Raw genomic sequence first — 21,588 nt, 5'->3', positions numbered from 1 at the left:
GGCTGTTACATATTAACGTCAGTTTAATAAAGCAGCTTACAAAGAAAATGAGCTTACAGCTCATTTTCTCATAGTTTTTACCATCATCCGTTTGTAATTTAAGCTACTGGCACAGTGAACAAACATTCCGTGTGGTATGTGAAGAATGCCGGGATTTGATATAGTTGTTCAGCATTTGTCAGCAGTACGTGTACAATGCATGACCCTACAATCTGTTGCTTGCCTCAGGTCAATGGTTAAGCGATACAAACAATACAACCTAACTTTCCGACAAAAACACGTCGCTCATATAGGATATCTGGCTTCATTCTTTTCCTGACCCAGTTGAAAAGAGAAGCTGCACGCGGTGAATCACAATATCACGATGTATCTTCTTAGGCATTTTGTCATCTTATGCTTGTTTACTTTTGGATGTATCCTGTGGCACTTTTTCCCAACGATTCATAAGAAGACCAGCCGCCTGGAACAGCCCAACATCGTATTCATTCTCGCTGATGTTCGTAACGAGACCAACCACGTGGAAAAGCCCAACATCGTATTTATCCTCGCTGATGACCTGGGTAAGTTGGTGTCTTCTGTGCAACATTTCATCTTAAAACTACCATCATCAGCTGTTTCATTTCTTGGTTTACGACTACGAGCACTTTGAATTGTCAAGTTACCGAGTGGCAAATTATAAATTTGTTCTGCGTCAATGGACGATATCCAGACCGAAAGGCTGTGTAACTACCAAAAAGTTCAGATAACCTCGTTAAACAATGTCGATTTTGTGTAATCCACTGGACCACAGGCATACTTTATCGTAACTGCCAAAATATGTAGTTGCAAGTGAAATCACCACCAATGCTTTCCGCGTACAGTCGTACCGTCGGTGATGTAACTTGACACCTGTTGCAATTGCCTGCTTTGAAATTGGCATGGGGTTAATGTATTTCAACATGCATTTATAATACTCAAATAGTGGTGTCTTCTTCCGTAGAGTCATATCCCACTGCGGTCTCATTTGTTTCTATGGTCAAAAACTTTATTGCACTGACGTCCATTTATTTATTTTTCAGCTAAGCTTAAGAGACAATACATGTCAATCGATGTTGAAAAAATGTGAAAAGGTCATATTGATTTAAATGTAGATTTGGAGCACATCTTTGTGGCAAGCGTTGCTGCTACCTTTATCATGGGCTGAATATTTGCTGTGCAGTCAGAGTTCAATTAAGTAAGCATGCTATTTGCAGACCTATTTACTCCGTGATTACTGGGACAGGCGGGATACTAAAGGAGCAAGATGGCGGCGCCCGTTATTCGAAATCTCCCATACCATGCAAAACGGGGAGACAGCTCCACAAACATTTAACCTTTTGATTTTGTTTCAATAACAAAGATACATAAATCAAGGTTGTCGTCATCGAAAATACATTAACCCTCAGTTACAGATCTGCCATGCTTTCGTCCATTTCGTTTTGAAAAGTTTGAAGAGCAAAGACCGCCGCTCGTGAACCGAAAACTGCTTTCAACCGCATGGTTGTGCAAGCTACAGCGTGAACCTCAAGATGTGTTTTAATCAGAATCCAAGTTGGTCCTAAAAAACAGATCTGAACGACCAAAGTAGTAGCTGTTACGTCCGAGCTATGATCAAACGACGCAGTGTAATAGAAAATATTTATACAAAATACTTTTTACTATATTTCATTCGTTTGATCAGTTATCCAAAACTATGTCACGTATCTGTACTTGACCGTAGTATGACTCTCATATATTAGGTACAAACGCCCTATCTATCTTTTTCTCGATATCAAAATGACACGAAAGCGAACGGCCAAGCGAGACCAACGAGAAAACAATAGATATCCAGCTCGAAATGACAATCAAACCTCCATTCGGACTTTCTCTGTATTCAAAATCAAGGTTCGCAAATCCAGCAACACCTGGCGTTCAAGTTTTACAATACTTCCCAACCTATCATTAATGGTTAAAGGTATACTGTCACCTGTTCTAATTTTGCAACAGTCACCAGGGAAATAGCAAATCTAACTAATAACATATTTTAAGCTGGTGGCCACTCTTTAAAAACAGCGCCCTCACATTGGCATTATGAATACCAAGGAACGCCCCTTTGACCATATATGGGCATTATTTAGATTACAGGTGACTGTATGCCTTTAACTGAACTGTGTTAGATCGCCTTATTTGCGTACGTGGTAGTTTCGTCCTATCAGATATGTAAAGGCTTTCGAGATAATTTGAGGGACGAATACCTCTCACCCTTGACTAATTTTCTTTGTATAATCGAAGCCACGCCGATTGTCAACTGTTGGTTGAAACACTTTGATTCGAGAAGCTACTTACGAAACCAATACATCAGCAGAGAACAGGGGTGCACAAATGGTTGGAAGCCCATTGGTTTAGCCATAGGTTTGAGGCCTTAGGCGTCATCTATTAATATTTAACTTGTGTGGTGAAAATGCTTTCTGCATCCCTGAGCGGATATGTGTTTTTCCACCCGAGTATGTCAATTCAAGACAAAAATGTTCACACATCCTAGAACCGAGATAAGCTAAAGCTCGTTCGTATTTATATTTAAAGTTTGTATATTTAGTTGATGCATTACCTTTGTGATTGATATTTCGTGACGTCATCCATATTGGCAAGATTTTACCTGTAATGTAACTTTATAGCGAATCTGTCAAGTGTATGTATGACTGCATCGTTAGTTGTCCAGTCTGATTAATTGGTATATCGTGATAAGGCTGAACCCCTAAGCTGGTCGAGAATAAGATTTGTGATCGCTGCATCAAAATGCAATAGTTCAGATAAATTCACACTAATGTGTTGCTTTTAGTATAGGATAATACAGTGTCACGTAAATTCACATTAGTTCACATGAATATAGGCTTGCTGAATACAAGAGATGGATTCTCGACTGTATCCATCTGTATGTGAACTATATCAGCTAAAATACAGGCAATAATCCATGCCAATCGTGTAAGTATTATAGGGTTTTCATGCTGTGTTAGACTTTAGTATTTTTTTACATAAATGATGACTGAATAACTGATATAAACTTCAAAAACTTGGAGAGCCATGATGGTTGCTGAGTTCAAACGGTCAAAAGGCGTTACTCATTATATCTTTTTTGTTTCATCTTAGGTTGGGCTGACGTTGGCTATAACAATCCTTACATCATCACTCCAAATATCGATAAACTTGCCAAAGAGGGCGTCATTCTAAATCAATCATACGTGGCACAGACTTGTGGTCCGTAAGTACTGCCGAGTACTTTCCAAAATACGAAAAAATCTAACTCTGATGATACTTTGCGAACTAGAAGCTTCTATATAATCAACTGGAAGTCAAAGTACTCCGCTTATCATTCAGGATTCGGACTTCTAAATTTTATTTACTTTCTCTGGGTAAACTTTGGGGCCGTGGATAACTGAAACAGGCTCACGGCAAAGGCAACTTTCACATTTAGAGGGGACGGGTTTTTTGGCTATATTTCAATTAACGTGCACAAATATCACACCACATGTTTTCATATCGCAACGTCTCGCTACACGATTTTTATGTATCGCAAAATATCGATCTATATTGTTTGGCGTGTATCAGGCCAGTTCGTCCCCGGCACTACACCATTCACTCGACATGCGTGTGGTTTAGTGCACGTGTAAAATAACGTAACAATCATTTTGGATACACTGTTCCAATTAATTTCATTCTATCGGTTGCGTCATTGTCGAGATGGCGCTAGCTGAACAAAGATTGATTTTAGAGGGGGTATGCCGGGGGTGGTGGGAGCGTATGCGTGATTTCATATGATGTAATTGCCGATTGTAGGTATGCCGATACAGAATGAAACTGGTTGGATTTTCACACTTCCAAACTTTCGTTTATACGAGGGGGAGGGGGTTGAGGCCATATGCAATGAGCTGCATTTACAGTGCGCATGTTTTTATTATCCACCGTCCAATTATACCAAATATGGTTTTAGCGCAATGAATTTTTTTTCGACAATCATTGCATTTAGGCCTACTTATCAAGATACGCATCTGGAAAAGCAGTATGTTGTTAAATTTGAGCAGCCACCAATTCCCTCATCGTACAAAGTGTTTCTTTCAGTTTTAGCAGTAATCTAAGCATTTATCTAGTTTTGACTTTCATAGTCCGTCAGTCGGTGTACAACTAGCGGGGACAAAATCGCCATTTTCAAAAGATTTGTTGCATCACTTCAACAGGCAGGGAAGGAGTTGATATCAAATATAAAGGAAGCACTGTATATTTCCATCACCTGTATCAAACATTATCATCAACATCACCAATGGTGATCTCTTGATATTTTTCTTTCGTAAAGAACAACGTTATTTTAAAAATTTATAAAACATCGTTTCAGAACTAGGGCAGCGTTGATGACTGGATATTACCCCTATCGACTGGGTTTTCAGGTAAGACGAGTGTATGTGTATTACAACAATAAGAAATTTGAAATGAAAAAAGAAGATTTATTCTTTTCTGCTGACTAGTATTTCTGAGATTATGTTTTGCATATAAACAAACAGTATTGCCAATTATAAGGAAGAGAAGGTAACCGTATTAAAGTGTCAACTCTCTACTTTGTCAGATTCGTACATGATCGCACAGACATGACAGAAAATCTTTATATTGCAATGTACACAACAATCATCATCAATGCTTTTGTTCTTTTCTCCATTGCGAAAAATTCAAGGACCGTGCAATCTCTTTCATCAGGGATTCATTATTCCATCACAAAGGTGCTTGAATCGTAAATCCTAAATATAATATAATAGGATTTACAAGAAATATTTCATTATATAAGATATACATTAAGCAACTACTGTGTACACGTGGGTATCAAATACTTTCTTAGCAAAAAATCGCTGTCAATACGATCTAAAAAGCTGATCAAGTATCTACCATTTCAAAGAGATAGATTTAGGGTAAAAAACCGACAACGTGAACAGGTATTTTTAACAACACTTGTAAACTCTTGTTATCTCTTGTTAACTTGTCAACACTTGTTAACACTTGTCAACGTCACTCAAACTTGCAATTCCAAAGAAAATATAACAAAAAATATTCTATTTTATGTTATTTTCGTGAATTATTTTATCAATATTATGTTTCGTAAAATAAGATGTACAATGACACTGTAATGAACATCTATTCAAAAGAATAGCACATATCTTATTTACACGAGTTTCTTTCAGGTTCGAGGACCGTCGAATACAACGCCAGGTGGACTTCCATTAAGCAGCAAAATATTGCCACAAACACTTAAACAGATGGGCTATTCAACCTACATGGTTGGAAAGTGAGTTAACAAATGGAACATCCATTAATTTGTTTGTGTATGTATGTATGTATGTATGTATGTATGTATGTATGTATGTATGTATGTATGTATGTATGTATGTATGTATGTATGTATGTATGTATGTATGTATGTATGTATGTATGTACGTACGTACCTACCTACCTACCTACCTACCTACCTACCTACTACCTACCTACCTACCTACGTATGTTGTCGTCTAGATTTTTGTGTATTTGCTGATGTATGTAAAGTCCCTCGTTCCCTTCGCGCCCGCAATAGTGTTTCAAGCAGGCAAGGCTTTGGATTCAGCCCGCCTAACGCGTAGTGGTATACGTTCAGCTCTTGAAAGATCATAGACGTAGCCGTGGAGCGACTTTTTGGGTGCCTAACAATGCCTGTCTTTACATTTTTGTATAGATTTAGCCTACGGAATAAATATTGGGACTCTCAATTATGTGCGATACTTAAATGGTCAAAGGCCTATATTTAGGCTCTTTTAGTTTGTAAAGTTTTCATGTTACCTTTATGATAAGAGAAACTTAAAACAAAGATTTTGGCCGGATTTTTTTTTAAATAACTATATCTGCAAGTAAAACAGGGAATTTGATACTCGTGTACCATATTTAGTAAGGTAACTCCCGAATGGGGTATTTATGTGGTATGGTAATGTTTAAAGGACTCTCACAGGAAAATTTGAAGATAAAAAGGTCTTTCGGGATCGGATCGCCGGCTACCTTTACTGTACAATGATTTGTATCATCCACAGGTGGCATTTAGGATTTTGCAACGTAGAATACACCCCTACTCGCCGTGGATTCGATAGTTTTTATGGCTACTATGTAGCTAGTGAGGATCACTACAATCACTCTGCAAGTAAGTACTCACTTAGCTTTTGTTTACGATTTTATACACTTACAAGCTGAGAGCCGAGGTGTTTTTACTTATCGATGTGCTCTTTTTGCTTTCGTTTCTTTTGCTCTGACGGCAAGAACGACAAATGCAATCCTTTGTGGCCAAGAGCACATAACATGTAGGAAATAAACGTTGCGCCGACCAAATAGGGCATGTTTTACATACAAACAAGCAGTAGCCACAAGGTGCGACAAATGCTGCCATAACCTTAAATATACTGATGATATATGTATAGATCACCTTCGGAAAGTGAAAACCTGCTTTATCGGTCCTTTTATCATGTATTAGGTAGTGTCGAGAATGACATGCATGGGATGTTTAAAGCCACAATAGCTGGGAATGTGTCATAAACCGATCTCAAAATATCCTCAGTCATGAGTGTTGAAAATAGCATGTAAATTTTACCGTTTTCATATAATTTTAGATTTCCCGCTATTTTCAAAAATTAATCATGTGCCATAGAAAATAAAGATTACAACAGCATAATTTTGGCCATCGTGTGTTGTGCATTCAAGTTAATGGCATCATGCTTGTTTTTTTATGATCACAATGTGCATATGTAGGAAATACTGCATTTTTTGTGCTTTTCATTAGGGGCGCCATAGTCATGGACAAAATCAGCGAGCAGTGATACTTCAATACTTGTCCTTCGGTTTTGAGTAAAATCTATGTACTAGTCGCGTGTAATAAAACAGCACAAACAACGGACTAAGTACCCTCCAGGCAGGAAAGCATTTGCCCTCTATTCGTCGGGCAAATGGTCATCTAACGTGACCATGGGCACATGGTCCAATATTTTTGCTATAATAGTATATGTTCATTTTCTGAATGTTTATCTTTGCAAACTAGTTGGTGCCTTGGACCTTCACGACAACTTAGATCCAGACTGGAGTCAAAACGGAACGTATTCATCGGTGAGTATTCGAAACTTTCATCATGCACAGTGGTTTTTAATAAGGATCGCAGCGCACGTACCTTAAATTACCCTAAGTGTTTCTGATTAGCATGGTTGAAGATGATCTTTGAAGATAATTTGTATTATTGAAGATGACCATCCTTATGATATTCTCTGTTCTTGTTTTGTAAATAAACTCAAACACAAAATGCCTTTTCATAATAATCTAATAAAAGACAAAATGGCCATAGAAACCAAGGTTTTACAGGTATTGCAAATGTTGCGTTTCCATTGAAAGTATATTTTCAATACCCTTTTGTTGGCTAACAAAGTGTAACAGATTGCTCTCTTTTCCATTGAAGTAGTCTTTATGGATGGCCATGCAGTAGTTCGAACATTGAAAAAAAACCCAAAAGCTCTGTTCTATCTCAATGAACTATGAATTTAAAACGGCAATGAGAAAGGCAATGTGCTGAAAACTATTTTTGAATGAATCGCTGATACTAATCATGGTAAATGAAAGTTGGTCAAAAATCAATTGTAATCTTGTCATGATCATATTACAAGGCCTGGAGACAACAAAACCGTCTTTCGTAATCATCACTCAAGGTCTTTACTGTCAGTGGAGCCATATGAAAACAACAAGGTAGCCACGATGATACAAACATTCTTTCAAATCCACCTTTATTTCTTCATCTTCTATCAATTTATATGGACTCTTTTCACTTTACAGTACCTGTACAGTGATAAGGCTGTGGATTTCATTGAATCCCATGACAAAGCGAAGCCATTTTTCATGTACCTTGCTTACCAAAGTGTGCACTCTCCAAATGAGGTGAGTGACAATAATTGCGCCATCTTGTGTTAATATTTATATGTTCCTTTAAGGGACTGTGGATAACTAAAACATGCGCACGGTAAACGCAACTAATTGGTTCGGCCTCAACAACCTCCCCTCCCCCCCCTCTCACATGGAAGTTTGGAATAGCCAACCAAGCAACAAACCAACCAACTAAGCTTCATTCTAAACCAGCATACCGACAATCGGTAATTTCGTCGCTATGATTGTTACCTTATTTTACACGTGCACTGAATCATATGTATGTCAAAAATGCTGGTGTAGCTCCGGAGTACGGGTGCTGCACTGGCCTAACATAAGAACGTATAGCGAGATGTTGTGATATGAAAACATTGAGTGCGATCTTTTTTTGCGCACAATAATCGAAACACAGTCAAACTCCCTCTCCCTCTAAACACAGAAGTTGCGTTTTCTGTGCTCGTGTTTTAATTATCCAAGGCCCCTGAAGTACACAGAGTTAATATTGTCCCTTTAATTTTATTGCATTTTCTCAAAAGAACTGAAACTTTTCTAAGTAATTTAGCTTGTGATTGGGCTAATTATCACTGTTTTTAAATAATTTACTAATTGCTTGCTATAAGCAAAATATTTTAAGCATTTTGCAAACTGCAATGCATTTTGAAAATAGGTGACGTGCCATTCAATAACGTTATATAGAAAACCATGATTCAGAAATTATTTCACATTTAATTATGCAAATTAGTTATTATCCCGTACAACTTTCTGTTTGTAATTATTGTCGTTTGCTCCTGATCAACAATTAATATTGAAGTGGACTGTATATCTATGGCGGAAAATAAATAATTATTACGATTGGCAGAACTGCATTTTATTTTGAACAATTGGACCCAGAATTAGATTATCTAACTAAAACTAATATCTCGGCACGGACGGGGCAAAAGCAGTGACCACAATATGGAAGCGGTAATGGCAAATCTACGGTAAAGCCGTCGACATCTGCAAGATTTCCTGCGGTCTCGATCGAAGACCTTAACCCAGAAACACCACAGTGCTCGCCACACCGCTTGTTAGATCCAGGTGTAGTCGTAGTTGACGCTTTAAGTTTTTCATGATATATGACAGGTCCCACAAAAATATTACGACATGTATCCATCAGTGAAAAATGAAGGACGAAGGACAATTATGGGTAGGTAAATATTATGTATATCGATACCATAATTTCTTGAAAACAGTGCTTAGTTCCTTAAGGAGACTATGACAGCCACCGTGTCAACCATGTCTCGTCGAGTTCATGATAGACTCATGAGCAAACTGTAAAGCAAACTTGTAAAAACACACGTTTTATGATAATAAAAGAGTCCAAAGTTCAACGCTGATTAATTCTTAGACTATCCTACAGATTTTCTGTTTGTGTGTGAATACGACTTTTATCAATCCGTTACATGAATAACGACACTAGTATACAGTAAGGAGGTAAATAAAATTCGTGGAAATTGTGTCAGCAAACATATTTTTAGTCCCCACGGACACTGTCCGGGGGACTTTTAGGTTTGGTCATGTCCGTGCGTGCGTGCGTGCGTCCGTACGTGCGTGCGTCCGTCCGTCCGTTCACGCAGATATCTCAGATATGCCCAGGTAATTTCTTTCAAACTTAGCACAAGGATAGTACCTTACCCAATACAGATGCACGTCGATTTGTTTCACAATGCGATCAAATTTGGCCGTGTTAGAGGACTTTTTATTTTTCACCTCCATAGACTCCCATGTATAAGGCAGTCTCCATAGACTCCCATGTATAAGGCCAAGAAAAATAAAAATTTAGTTTCTCATCGTATTCATATTGCAAAAAGGATGCAGTGACACAGTTTTTAGTCCCTAAGGATTAAGTCCAGGGGGCTTATAGATTGGGTCATTTCCATCCGTGAGTCCATCCGTAAGTCCATCCCACGCAGATATCTCAGATATTTTGACAAAATGTCATGTGACCTTGGTGACCTTTGACCTCAAATATATATATATTTGTCCATAACTCAGTAACCACAAGTGCTACACCCTTCATATATGGTATGATGGGACAGCTTATGACGACACATATTGTACCTCATTAATTATGCGCATATCTAATTTCGAGCGAGCCAATAGAGCTAGAGGTCTGATTTTTGGTATATAGGGATAAGTTAGCAATACTATTTTTTTTTCAAAATGTCACGTGACCTCGGTGACCTTTGACCTCAAATATACATATTTTGCCCATAACTCAGTAACCACAAGTGGTACACCCTTCATATATGGTATGATGGGAAAGCTTATGACGCCACATATCGTACCTCATTAATTATGCACATATCTAATTTTGAGCGAGTCAATAGAGCTAGAGGTCTGATTTTTGGTATATAGGGATAACTTAGCAATACAATGTTTTTTACAAAATGTCACGTGACCTCGGTGACCTTTGACCTCAAATATACATATTTGTCCATAACTCAGTAACCACAAGTGGTACACCCTTCATATATGGTATGATGGGAGACCTTATGATGCTTCATACTGTACCTCTTAGTTATGCGTATATCTAATTCTGAGCAAGCCCATAGAGCTGGATGTCTGATTTTTGGTATATAGGGATAACTATAGGATATAATTTTTTTGACCAAAGGTCATGTGACCTCGATGTTGACCTGAAATATACGTTTATGTTGATAAATACGTAACCACAAGTGCTATGTTCTTTATATTTAGTAGGGTGGGAGACCTTATGACAACACACGCTTTATCCATTAATTATGCACACATCTAATTCTGGGAAAGCAAATAGAGCTAGAGGTCTGATTTTTGGCATATAGGGATTAATTAGCAGTACAATTTTTTTCCATAAATGTCAAGTGACCTTATGACCTTTGACATTGATTATACATATATATGCATAACTCAGTAACCACAAGTTCTATACCCTCCACTTCTGATAGGATATTAGACCTTAAGATGTCAAATCTTGTACCTCATTATTATGCTCACATGTATTTTTTGGCTGGCCAATAAAGCTAGAGGTCTGATCTTTTTTCCCGATTTACAACCATAACTTAGACATGCCTCATGTGTTTCAAATTGGGAACATCTCACCATCTCTTTCATTGACAGCTATGGTAACAGCTCTTGATGATGGTATAGGTAAAGTCGTAAGAGCTTTGCAGGAGAATGGATTGCGGGAAAATACCTTGATTATATTTTCATCAGACGTAAGTTAAGCTTTTATTTAAAAATCCATAGAACTGTCATCAATGCAGTGAATTTAGAGGCGAATGTATGCAAACAAATGATGCCAAATACTTGCCTGGGATTTATATGCATTTTTTATCCATACTTTGTTATTCATCCTGTCCTTCTGTACTAAATAGGGAACATTAAAGGCGAAATAAAAACAAAAACAAAATTTGACTGTATCCTTTTTGAATATATAAGTGCCAGTGTTGTGAAAACCATTACTGACTGGAACAGAAGAAGTTCTCATTTGTAAACTGCGTGCACGCAACCGTGTACAGCGTAGGAATATAAAACCGAACTTTGAATATGTTTAGTACAATGACACACTACAAACGTTCTGGCCTACATAATCAAGTTATTCTCAGGGCGATTCCAGCTCGTGAAATAAGGACTATTAATCGACTTCTGTAAATTCTACAGTTGAAGTACTGGTATAAAGATGCATTCGCCGCCCCATCACTTGTTTCCTGATCAGGTTTAATGAGAGGTTGCCAACACAGCTCCTGCGGCATGAATTGAGTGAAAACACACAATCTCAATTTGAGACACAAATTTCCGCGAACATTACTTTCATCTGTCTAAGAACAATATGTCATCTGAAAAATCTCCAAAACCTCTACCTTTAAATAACGGTTCAGTAATCTAACTACGTTGTAACAATTGCCTCACCGCGACCGTTAAACATGCAGAGATTCATGCATGCATGCACTTTGACATTATCATTGTGTTGCTTGTTACGACCCCAGCATACAAGGTGATGTTACAGAGGCGTAAACTCCAAAGGAATCAGGATCGGGGAGATATTAAACGCTTCATCTCTATAAAGTTATCCAGTTGTCTCTTCAAAATTGTGAACCGGCTGTTTTTATTTCGTCCTCTACCTCTGTTTTGCGATAGCTTTGTTTCCATTGTTTTCATCCCTAATTTTGTCAGCATTTAACACTTTCATTACGAAACTCCTATAATTATTGTGGTCACCTTCATTTGTGTACCTCTTCATTTTTTCCGACGTAGAATGGCGCTCCGGTAAATGTTCAGCACGAGGGAAGTAACTGGCCACTCCTTGGTGTTAAACAACAGTTATATGAAGGAGGCACTCGAGCCGTTGCCTTTATTCATGGCGATATGCTGAAGAAAACTGGATATACATACAATGGGTGTGTATAAATCGAGGGTATTCATCTTAATAATCTGTATGATACTTTCGCGGTTCCGAAGACCTACCAGGACAAATAGCTCTGCATTTATTGCTTTCTACCTGTGTCCATCAAGCAACTCAAAATATCACTTTAAATCATAATTATGTATTCCTGCTCTGTCAACATTTTGCTGTCTAGTGCACCAATGACGCTCCACACCTGTCAAAGGCAACATCGTGTAAAGATGATAGTCTGCCTTCGCTCATTCATGTGTTTGTAAACGCAATCTTGTTTTTTTTCTTTTGCAATAAGGATGATTCACGTTGTTGATTGGTATCCAACTATCGCAAGCATTGCAAGTGGAGAAGTACAAGGTTCGATGTTTTTAGAACTTATATTAATAAATAGACAACTTTGGAATACTATAAAAATGAACAGGAAACCGTTAATTAAATACAGCAAATATATATATATATATATATATATATATATATATATATATATATATATATATATATATATATATATATATATATATATATATATATATAATACCAGCGTTGGAAACTACGCCCGTCCTCCCGTCCGAGACTGGTAACTTTTCAGTCGGACGGGAGGAAAATTGTACTTCAACGTCCGTGTGTCGGGCTCTCGGTAGTAGCCCATACGGCATACCCAGTAATCTCATCGATCATGATCAGCTGCTTCTAGATGTTGTTTTAAACGAAATGTAGTATACCAATATGTCGGACTTCGACGCGCTTATGCTACTGAAACTGTGCAACTGTGTGACGCCAGAATGCAATGCAAGCGAGACATGTAAACACGGGTAAACAGGAAGTCGCTCATACTAGTAAATCTCACACTAGCGAGATTTGCGCGATATCAGCCAGTGCTATAAATATAAAGATATAGGCCTAAAGGAAAGATATAAAGATGTAAAGGATATAAAGGAAAATGAGGGCAACTCCACACTTCGGCTCTACCAAGATTGTTTAGTATTACGATATGGTGAATGAAAGGATCATTGCATTTATTTTGTGTGGAATACATGGCGAGACACTGGTGAATCGATAGTGCCTTGACCCTAGTCATGTGATTTGGGTCCCAGGTAAACCGGTTTGTTGATTGGGTGATTCGTCTTAACGGTGTTTCGGAACCAAAAATGGGGTTCTTTCATCAGTCGCTCTCTTGTTTTGTATCCCATCCCCGGTTTGGTTGTGTGATGAAGTCATCTTCGTCCTCCAGGAGGAGAAGCCAGATTCGTTATTGAGAGAGTTAGCCACTATTGACTGACTCTATAGTGAGTGATCCGGTGTATGGTGTCATATTATATTTAACATGACCCAGCATCGACCGGAGTATCAGGACGCTTATAAGGAGTTTTGTTTTAGGGCATATTATGAGCGTTGCTAGTGCTCGTTATGTTAACAGTAAATGTTGTATTAATCTGTTATGCAAACTTTTAGTTTTGTGTCAATTTTTCGTGGACTTTGTAATATATTTCGGGTCGATATTGGTGCCTGCTTTCCGGTGTTTGAAAAGCATGTTGTGAAGGGCTGCTTCGAGAAATAAATCTTGTTTCTCTGTGTTTAGCCATTCCCAGGTTTCATGGTTTCGTTAACAATATTTGCTGTAAACGGCCTTTGAAATCGGTTTGGTCTGAGGAGAGTATTGGTTTAATTATTTAATTCATGCCGCCAACTTTGATTACTTATATGGCAGCTCTCTCAGTTTTTGATTTTCTTTGCCAGATGATGTTTTCTGTATTGCTCAGCAATCTTTTCAGTTTGGTTGATCGTAGTACCAATTCGATGACAGATTGCATCTTGGTTTTATACGATAAAGTGGCATAAAATGGAGACAAATTAAAAAAAATGTTTCCCGTTGTTAAAACCGCTATCGTGAAACCTTTTAACTGTGTGAGCGATATGGGCAAAGTGTGTTTGAATTAACTAATCAATTAATCAGAGTGTTATCAGCATTGTTATTGTAGAAATTTTGTATTCAAGTCCGGACTAGAATTCATTTCAAACAGTGGAATTCAGATCAGTTTGTTTGTAAGATCATAGTTAATACTCATGTTGAAAATAAAGTTGTTTACAGTTTGAAGTACATAATGGTTTTGTGTTTTTTGAATGAATGGATTTGTCAAAAATTCAGGACAGGCAACTTTCTGGCAGGACAGGCAAGTTTTGAAAGTTACCAGTCCTGATGTCTGGCAAATATTTTGGCCAGTTTCCAACACTGATAATACTCGTGATGTAATGACCATGTCTCCAAGAGACAAAGTCTTTACGTCACCCGTATTTTCCTTTGCCGAACGATGAAAAATATTAGGGAGTTGTATGTAAATATCGCCCACAGATAAGTAACATACTCTTTCTTACTTTGGCGAATTTGACATTGAAAAAAATTAAACAAGTCATCGCAGATGACACAGTCCCCACTTGTTCATAGGTAATTTAATAACAAGTCCTCCAACGGCGAGGATAGAGTCCTGTTCATTAATTGGGGCTGTGATAAACATGCTACAATGCAGATGGGGTTTTATGGCCGGGAATGAGCGCCATGGTGGTGAAACATAAAGCTAATCTGAGCTCCTAATTACAAAAAAGTCATTAAATAAGCCCGGTAGTAATCAAGCGCTAGGATGTTGCCAAACATTTTTTTTCATTCTTTTATTACACCGACAGTTCATCACCTGAACCACATTTAAAAAGAAAAAAATGATGCAGTGCTTCTGGACATTCATCTCAAAAACAAAAATATTAATAAGTATACAAATTAGTTAATGCATAAACGATACCATGAAGTGTTACTGAATTATACTACAGCACTGCGAGATCAACATAAGTCATGAAATTTGAAGAACCACTTAATTGACATGCTACTGCTACATATCAAACGTCATTGTGTGCTATCAGCACTCTGTCTGACCGACATCTGTACAAAGTTTCATCAAAGTTGGCGCAGTTGCATCCAAAAAAAAGCTCTAATCGCTAATTATGCAAATTTTCACAAATTATGCATGCTAAACCAAATTTACTCTTTTATGAATTTTGAAAAGTATTGGCTCAGGCATTTCTGCGATTTCTGTATGAACAGATCACGGAGCCCCTGTGGATGGATCCTGGCACCCCAGGAAACAAAACGACCGTCACGCGGCCATTTTTGGATCCAATCACAAAACAAATATATGCGTATGTGTATGACATAGGTAGTAATCTACATGCCAAGTTATAATGAAATCGCTCACAGTATTGCTGAGAAACTTGCATGATCGGAAGTGCCGACATCAAATACAGGAACCAAGTTTGAATGAAATCGCTTCAGTGATATCTGACATATCTGCGTGAACGGACGGTCGGAAGGACGGATGCACGCACGGGCTTGACTAAACCTATAAGTCTGTCGGGACGGTGTCCACCGGGACCAATAATAATCTCAATATAGTAATAACACTAGGCGTTAGATTATCACATGGTTAATATAGGACACAGTGAAGGACAAAGATTATTCACTACAAAACCAGTGCTAAGATAAGGCCAAGAAATCGGTAGAATAAATCTTTATTGCGAATATAATAATCAAACTTATTAAACTGAAATAAATATCGAAAAAGAACTCACGCTGAAAGCAAAACATCACTATCCCCGATACTGCCTGACATTTTCGCTGGCCCCTGTGCCCAACCAGGGGCAGAGAACGCAAGTTTAAAACCTGTTTGTCTAATACCAATTTATATCTCATCACGCAAGGGGGCATAGTATAGTTATATGAATCCCTGTGCGCTGTTGGAAAAAGTCTCATACAAAATCAATAAACATGGTGTCGATCAGGATTTCCAGCATACTAAATAGTGTCTTTCTTTTTGATGAATACCCAAGGATAAGTAACGTTTTTGGCAAAATGTTCAGAATTATAGTCTAGTCCTATTCTCTTGTAACGGTGCTTACCGTCTTTTTTAGTGAAAACGACGCCTGTTTGATAAGTTATTTCAATCTCTGTTTCAATTTATCGTGTGAATTGTGGCATAAACATGTATCAAAACATATGACTAATGTATTGCTTTTCTGTCCTTTCAGATCAAGATATGGATGGCATTAATGTGTGGAACGCACTTTCGACTAACTCTGCGTCGCCAAGAGAAGAAATGGTGTATAACATCATGACAGATTGGGACGTAGCGGCAATTAGGTGAGATAATATCAAGTGGTATATATAATGTAATCCCTATATTGCGGATACAGTCTCTTATTGATATTGCAAATGGTGAATATATATAATCAACTTCTTTACCACCAATACCTGGTTGCGTGTACCAACATAGTCCATGATATTTTCGGTCTGTTGAAAAAAGGGGATAGTCATGGCCATAGCAATGATAATCATTGCCATCGCCCTTTGAGAATCTTCTTCTCTTTTGTAAACCTTTACCACTTTCATACCTTTTGATTGATTTTCAGAATTGGCGACTACAAACTGATGACTGGCAAGAACCATCACAATGGTAAGACCCAATCAAAATTTCTTACTCTGTTTTCACTATGACACGAGATAAATCAAGACTTCTTAAGGCTTACACGAAAGAGGTTGTTCACTTCTCTGGCTTTTATAAAAAAAAATATAAAATCTCGAAAGGAGTGAATATTGGACTTCGCTTGCTGTCACTGTGCACAGCCATTTTGTGAACCATAATCTTTCTTTTTCTTGGAGTTTATTCGCGAAAGCACAGGAGATTTAATGATCGACCAGATTACAGATATCAACCGCGGAATACGTGTTAAAAATTTGGCACTATAGCATAACAATTTTATTGGTATTTCAAAAACATCGTTTATCGGTCAGCAGGTCTTCCCAATAGGGTCTCTTTGACTCTGACTACCCATTACCTGTCACCCTGTCTGCTTTCTATATGTATCTGTATCCGTCTGTCCGTCCCTGTCGCTCCGTCTGTCTGTCTTTCTGTTTGTTCTCTCTCTCTCTCTCTCTCTCTCTCTCTCTCTCTCTCTCTCTCTCTCTCTCTCTCTCTCTCTCTCTCTCTCTCTCTCTCTCTCTCTCTCTCTCTCTCTCTCTCTCTCTCTCTCTCTCTCTCTCTCAGCATGTTGGACTCCACCACCGGAAGCCGAGGGAAAATGGGGTGGCGAATCGTGTTTCCTTCAGCAAAAAGGCGATGTTTATTTATTCAACTTAAAAGGTATTTGAATAATTAATTCTCAGCCTACGAACTTTATGGAACGAATGGAACCTTTTGTTAGGATGGTTGAATTAATGCCTTGAATCAAAGTGTTATTCCAAATTCGCTCGAGACAGTTACATGATGAATCAATATTCCGGTACACAGAAATTCCGACTTCAAATTTGCATTTGAAGTCGGAACTTTCTGTGTAATAGCATAATGATGTGTCAGGCAGATTGTGTCCACATATTGTTAGGCAGTGATATTGACATCCATTTTAGCATAACCTATTGCTTCTGACAAAAAAGATGCTTTCGCGTGAGGTGTTAGCTCAATTTCAGATAGGAGTAGATGTTTTGTAATTTTGATAGAAGCCAGCAGGAAGCGGAGTCACCGCTCTAGTTAAACCCACAAGAGGAACGTTGTGTATTTGTTAATTATAAAATCAGTTTAGTTCATCATCGGGTAAAGTTTATACTTGTGTTGAATATGACTACCACCCAAATTAACTTTCTGTTTTAATTTATGGTATCATATATCTATTTATCCGAGTGTGCTTAACTCAAAAACACAGGTATGACCGGCACAGACTTTAGGGGCAGTTAGCCGAAAATTGTTGCTAGAGTTTGACCTCCCAGATATGCAGAATCTAATGTCAACTTGTTTGTATGCAACTATGCTTAGTAATTTAAGCAAATTGACGTCGTAACTGATTGTAGTCACCTTTAAAAAATCCTAAAAGACAAAAAAACAATAAAATCAAATCTGACGTGGCAAAACAAATAATAACGTCTATAAATATACAGCATTGCGATGGTTATTTTTACTTCTAAGGATGTAAGACAAAATCTACAGCAAACATTCGACTTTTTTGAAAAGTTCACTAAAAGTGTCCTTGCAGGTAAGAACCTCGTGCCTATAAAACCATAGTACGCCAAACTGTTATATTTTTGTATTGTTGCATTACGCATTGACATACAATTAATAATGACAAATTATGCTCTAGCTCAACACCTTGTCACATTGAAAACGTATCAATTTCGTTCAGTTGAATACATTTATTCACAAGAAATATGATTTAGACAATTTTCTTTCCCCCCAAATATGTAGATGACCCAAGTGAACGTATTAATTTGGCGGAAAAGTTGCCCGATAAAGTGGATCTATTGATGAGGCGCCTTGAGGAAAGGTCCAAGAAAGTTATACCTGGCTTTCAAAAGGATGAGTTTGTCCTGGAATCCCTCCCAAGTAACTTCGGAGGAGTTTGGTCACATGGATGGTGTTGATAATATTTCCCTGCTTTTGACTGCGACTCGTTAGTACACTTGTATTAGCCAATTTGACCAGTAATTAGACAGCATTCAAGTGTATTATATTTCTTAACGCAGTTTTGAAAAAACAACAACACTAAAGCATTCGCACGTTAGGTTGCTGGGCTGTGTAAATTCCGTGGTAAAAATGTATAAACACGATTGAAACAAATTCGGGATAAACGGATTTTCATATTTTTGAAATTTCTAAATACCAAAGAGCTGAATGTTGCAATATTACAAAACAAAATCATAAAAGAAGTGTTAAGCTTCAAAAGAACAGCGGTTGAGCTCACATTTGCAGATTAAACCGACATACGTCACTATCCAATTGTCAAAACATTAGTTCCAATTGTGTATATAAACACTCCGAATTTGCATATACATGCTCACAGGAAAGAAGCCTTTTACAGAAGCCTAGGGCAGTAATGGAATTTAAAACTTCGCCCGATTTGAATTATTTTTTATATCAAGGTTATACCAAAAGAAAGACTTGTCTCTACATTGAAATGCTCTTTTGGCAGATATCGCAAGCAGGTAGGTATATACAATATCTCTCTTCGACAAATGATCACTGATGGCATCAGTGACATTGGTCCTTACTAGGTGACCACTATCTATTTGACTTTAATATTGATATTTGGCGGGTGCCTCATGTGGGGCAGGATAAGCTTTTCATTTTCGAAACACCTGACATCACTTCTTGGTCCTTTGGCCAGAGGTCCATGTATCTTTCTTTCATGACTTTGACATTATTGTGTTTGCAATTGTCTTTACTGTCTGTTTTGTGCTGTTTTATCTGATCATGAATTGGTATGATTGCGATTATTTTTGTAGCCTTTTTCATAATACACCTTTTAAAGTTAAGAAATCGTATTAGTAGGTCCATCAAGACAACTTTTGATCCGAATGGTGAACAATATTACAAAAATAAAAAACCGAAGCCTTTGATTGGTCGCAAATCATGATAATTATCATTTGTCTTTTAAAGCTCGAATATATATATATATATATATATATATTATATTATATATATATATATATATATATATATATATATATATATATATATATTCCGAACATGCTACTCTTTCAGCAAAACATATATATATATATATATATATATATATATATATATATATATATATATATATAGATAGATAGATAGATAGATAGATAGATAGATAGATAGATAGATAGATAGATAGATATAGATAGATAGATATATATATATATATATAATTTCTTATTATCTCTATCTCTGTCTCTGTCTAGGTGATGTCTGTATATTTATGTGCCTTAGTTCTTGTGTCTGTGTGATACTAACCAGAAACATTAGTAAGGGTCATGGATTTTTTTACTTTTTTCTGAAAATATTGAATGTCTTTTAGCGATAGACATGAATTCAATCATAATGCAGCTGTTTTCGCTGATTTCTTCATCATCGTTGCCATTCTTAAAATAACTATATCTCCGACCAGCGTAATGACAATGGTAACCATAAACAAACTGAGGATCTTAGTAAAACTGATCATCACCATAAATATTGTTATCATCGTTATCTAATTTTATGAGTTACATTTGAAATTTAAATGAAAGAAAGCATTTTGCAAATAACGCTTTTTGTATGAAAGCATACTTGAATCACATGTTACTCTTTCAGCAAAACAAAGCGTTAACACGATTGGAACTAATTTGGGATAATTGTAGTTTAATATTTTTCAAATTTCTCAAAAATATTAGGTGCCCTATAGCTTAATGTTGCAAAATTACAAATTAACCATGAAAACAATAATAATACACTATCGCGTACATATGCACGTCATTTTTGATGTGGCATGCATAATTAATGCTTCTTTGCATAATTAGATATAAGAGCTCTGTTTCTTGTATAACTGCGCCAAATTTGATGAAACCTTGTGTAGATGTTGGACATAGAGATTTCTAATAGCACATAATGACATATGTCAGTTTTATGTGAATTAATTGCTCATATGCATTTATGATTGATATTTGTAATTAGGTTGATATTTCTAGAAATACTGCAACAAATTTAATGAAACATTGTATAAACCTTCAGCACTCAGTCCTACAATAGTGTAGAGAGAAACTTGGCAATATGTGTGTCTGTGTGAGACAAAATACCGCCAACGAGTGTGAGAAATCTGAACCCAGTTCCTTGGTATGTGAGATTCTTTTTCTCACATGACCACAAAATTCGTTAAATTCATACTGGAAACCTTTTAATGTTATTTGGAAAATTCGTCAGGTTTTTTGTGAGTCTGTCACCATCCCGGGGTCACAAACAACATACAACGTTATCCAAAATCATGACAATGCTGTCGTCTGCCCCCGTACTCTGACCTGCTTACTTTTTAGTTCCGGTCCGTTTGTTACTCATCGTGCCATTGTATAATATTTTGCGCGTATAACGAAAGGCTATCTATAATCCTATCAGACCTCGTGTATTATATGCTGCAGAGTGTGGGGCTGTTTCTGAGAGTGTGGGATCGACTTTTTCCACGCCGTCGATCCAACACTCCCAGTGGCCAGGAATTTGAGAATAATAGAATCTCACACCCCCAAGGACCTGGGATCAGATTTTTCACACGAGTTGGGGATATTTTGTCTCACACGAGCCGCAGGCGAGTGTGAGACAAAATATCCCCAACGAGTGTGAGAAATCTGATCCCAGGTCCTTGGTGTGTGAGATTCTTTTTCTCACATGACCACAAAATGCGTT

General features: G+C 37.3%; 1 protein-coding gene across 1 annotated transcript; it reads left to right on the top strand.

Annotated features, from left to right (window-relative positions):
- Positions 1–284: 284 nt before the first annotated feature.
- On the top strand, positions 285–19,792 carry LOC139130120 (arylsulfatase J-like). The gene is made up of 15 exons (XM_070695839.1): positions 285–560; positions 3,145–3,256; positions 4,385–4,436; positions 5,220–5,323; positions 6,093–6,199; positions 7,088–7,152; positions 7,867–7,968; positions 9,076–9,139; positions 11,092–11,189; positions 12,229–12,371; positions 12,666–12,727; positions 16,442–16,553; positions 16,823–16,866; positions 17,458–17,553; positions 18,646–19,792. Exons 1-15 carry the CDS (start codon positions 365–367, stop codon positions 18,819–18,821), a joined length of 1,533 nt encoding a protein of 510 aa, XP_070551940.1. The 5' UTR covers positions 285–364; the 3' UTR covers positions 18,822–19,792.
- Positions 19,793–21,588: the final 1,796 nt, after the last annotated feature.

This window comes from Ptychodera flava, chromosome 3 (assembly GCF_041260155.1).
Source record: "Ptychodera flava strain L36383 chromosome 3, AS_Pfla_20210202, whole genome shotgun sequence".
NCBI classification, from domain to species: Eukaryota; Metazoa; Hemichordata; class Enteropneusta; family Ptychoderidae; genus Ptychodera; species Ptychodera flava.
This window is presented reverse-complemented; position numbering and strand designations above follow the sequence as displayed.

Excerpts from the sequence above, each read along its gene's own strand:
- LOC139130120 (XM_070695839.1), top strand. The coding sequence starts at position 365 with ATGTATCTTCTTAGGCATTTTGTCATCTTATGCTTGTTTACTTTTGGA. Across the intron at positions 5,324-6,092 it reads TCAACCTACATGGTTGGAAA|GTGGCATTTAGGATTTTGCA; the intron begins GTGAGTTAACAA and ends TATCATCCACAG. Across the intron at positions 16,554-16,822 it reads TGGGACGTAGCGGCAATTAG|AATTGGCGACTACAAACTGA; the intron begins GTGAGATAATAT and ends ATTGATTTTCAG.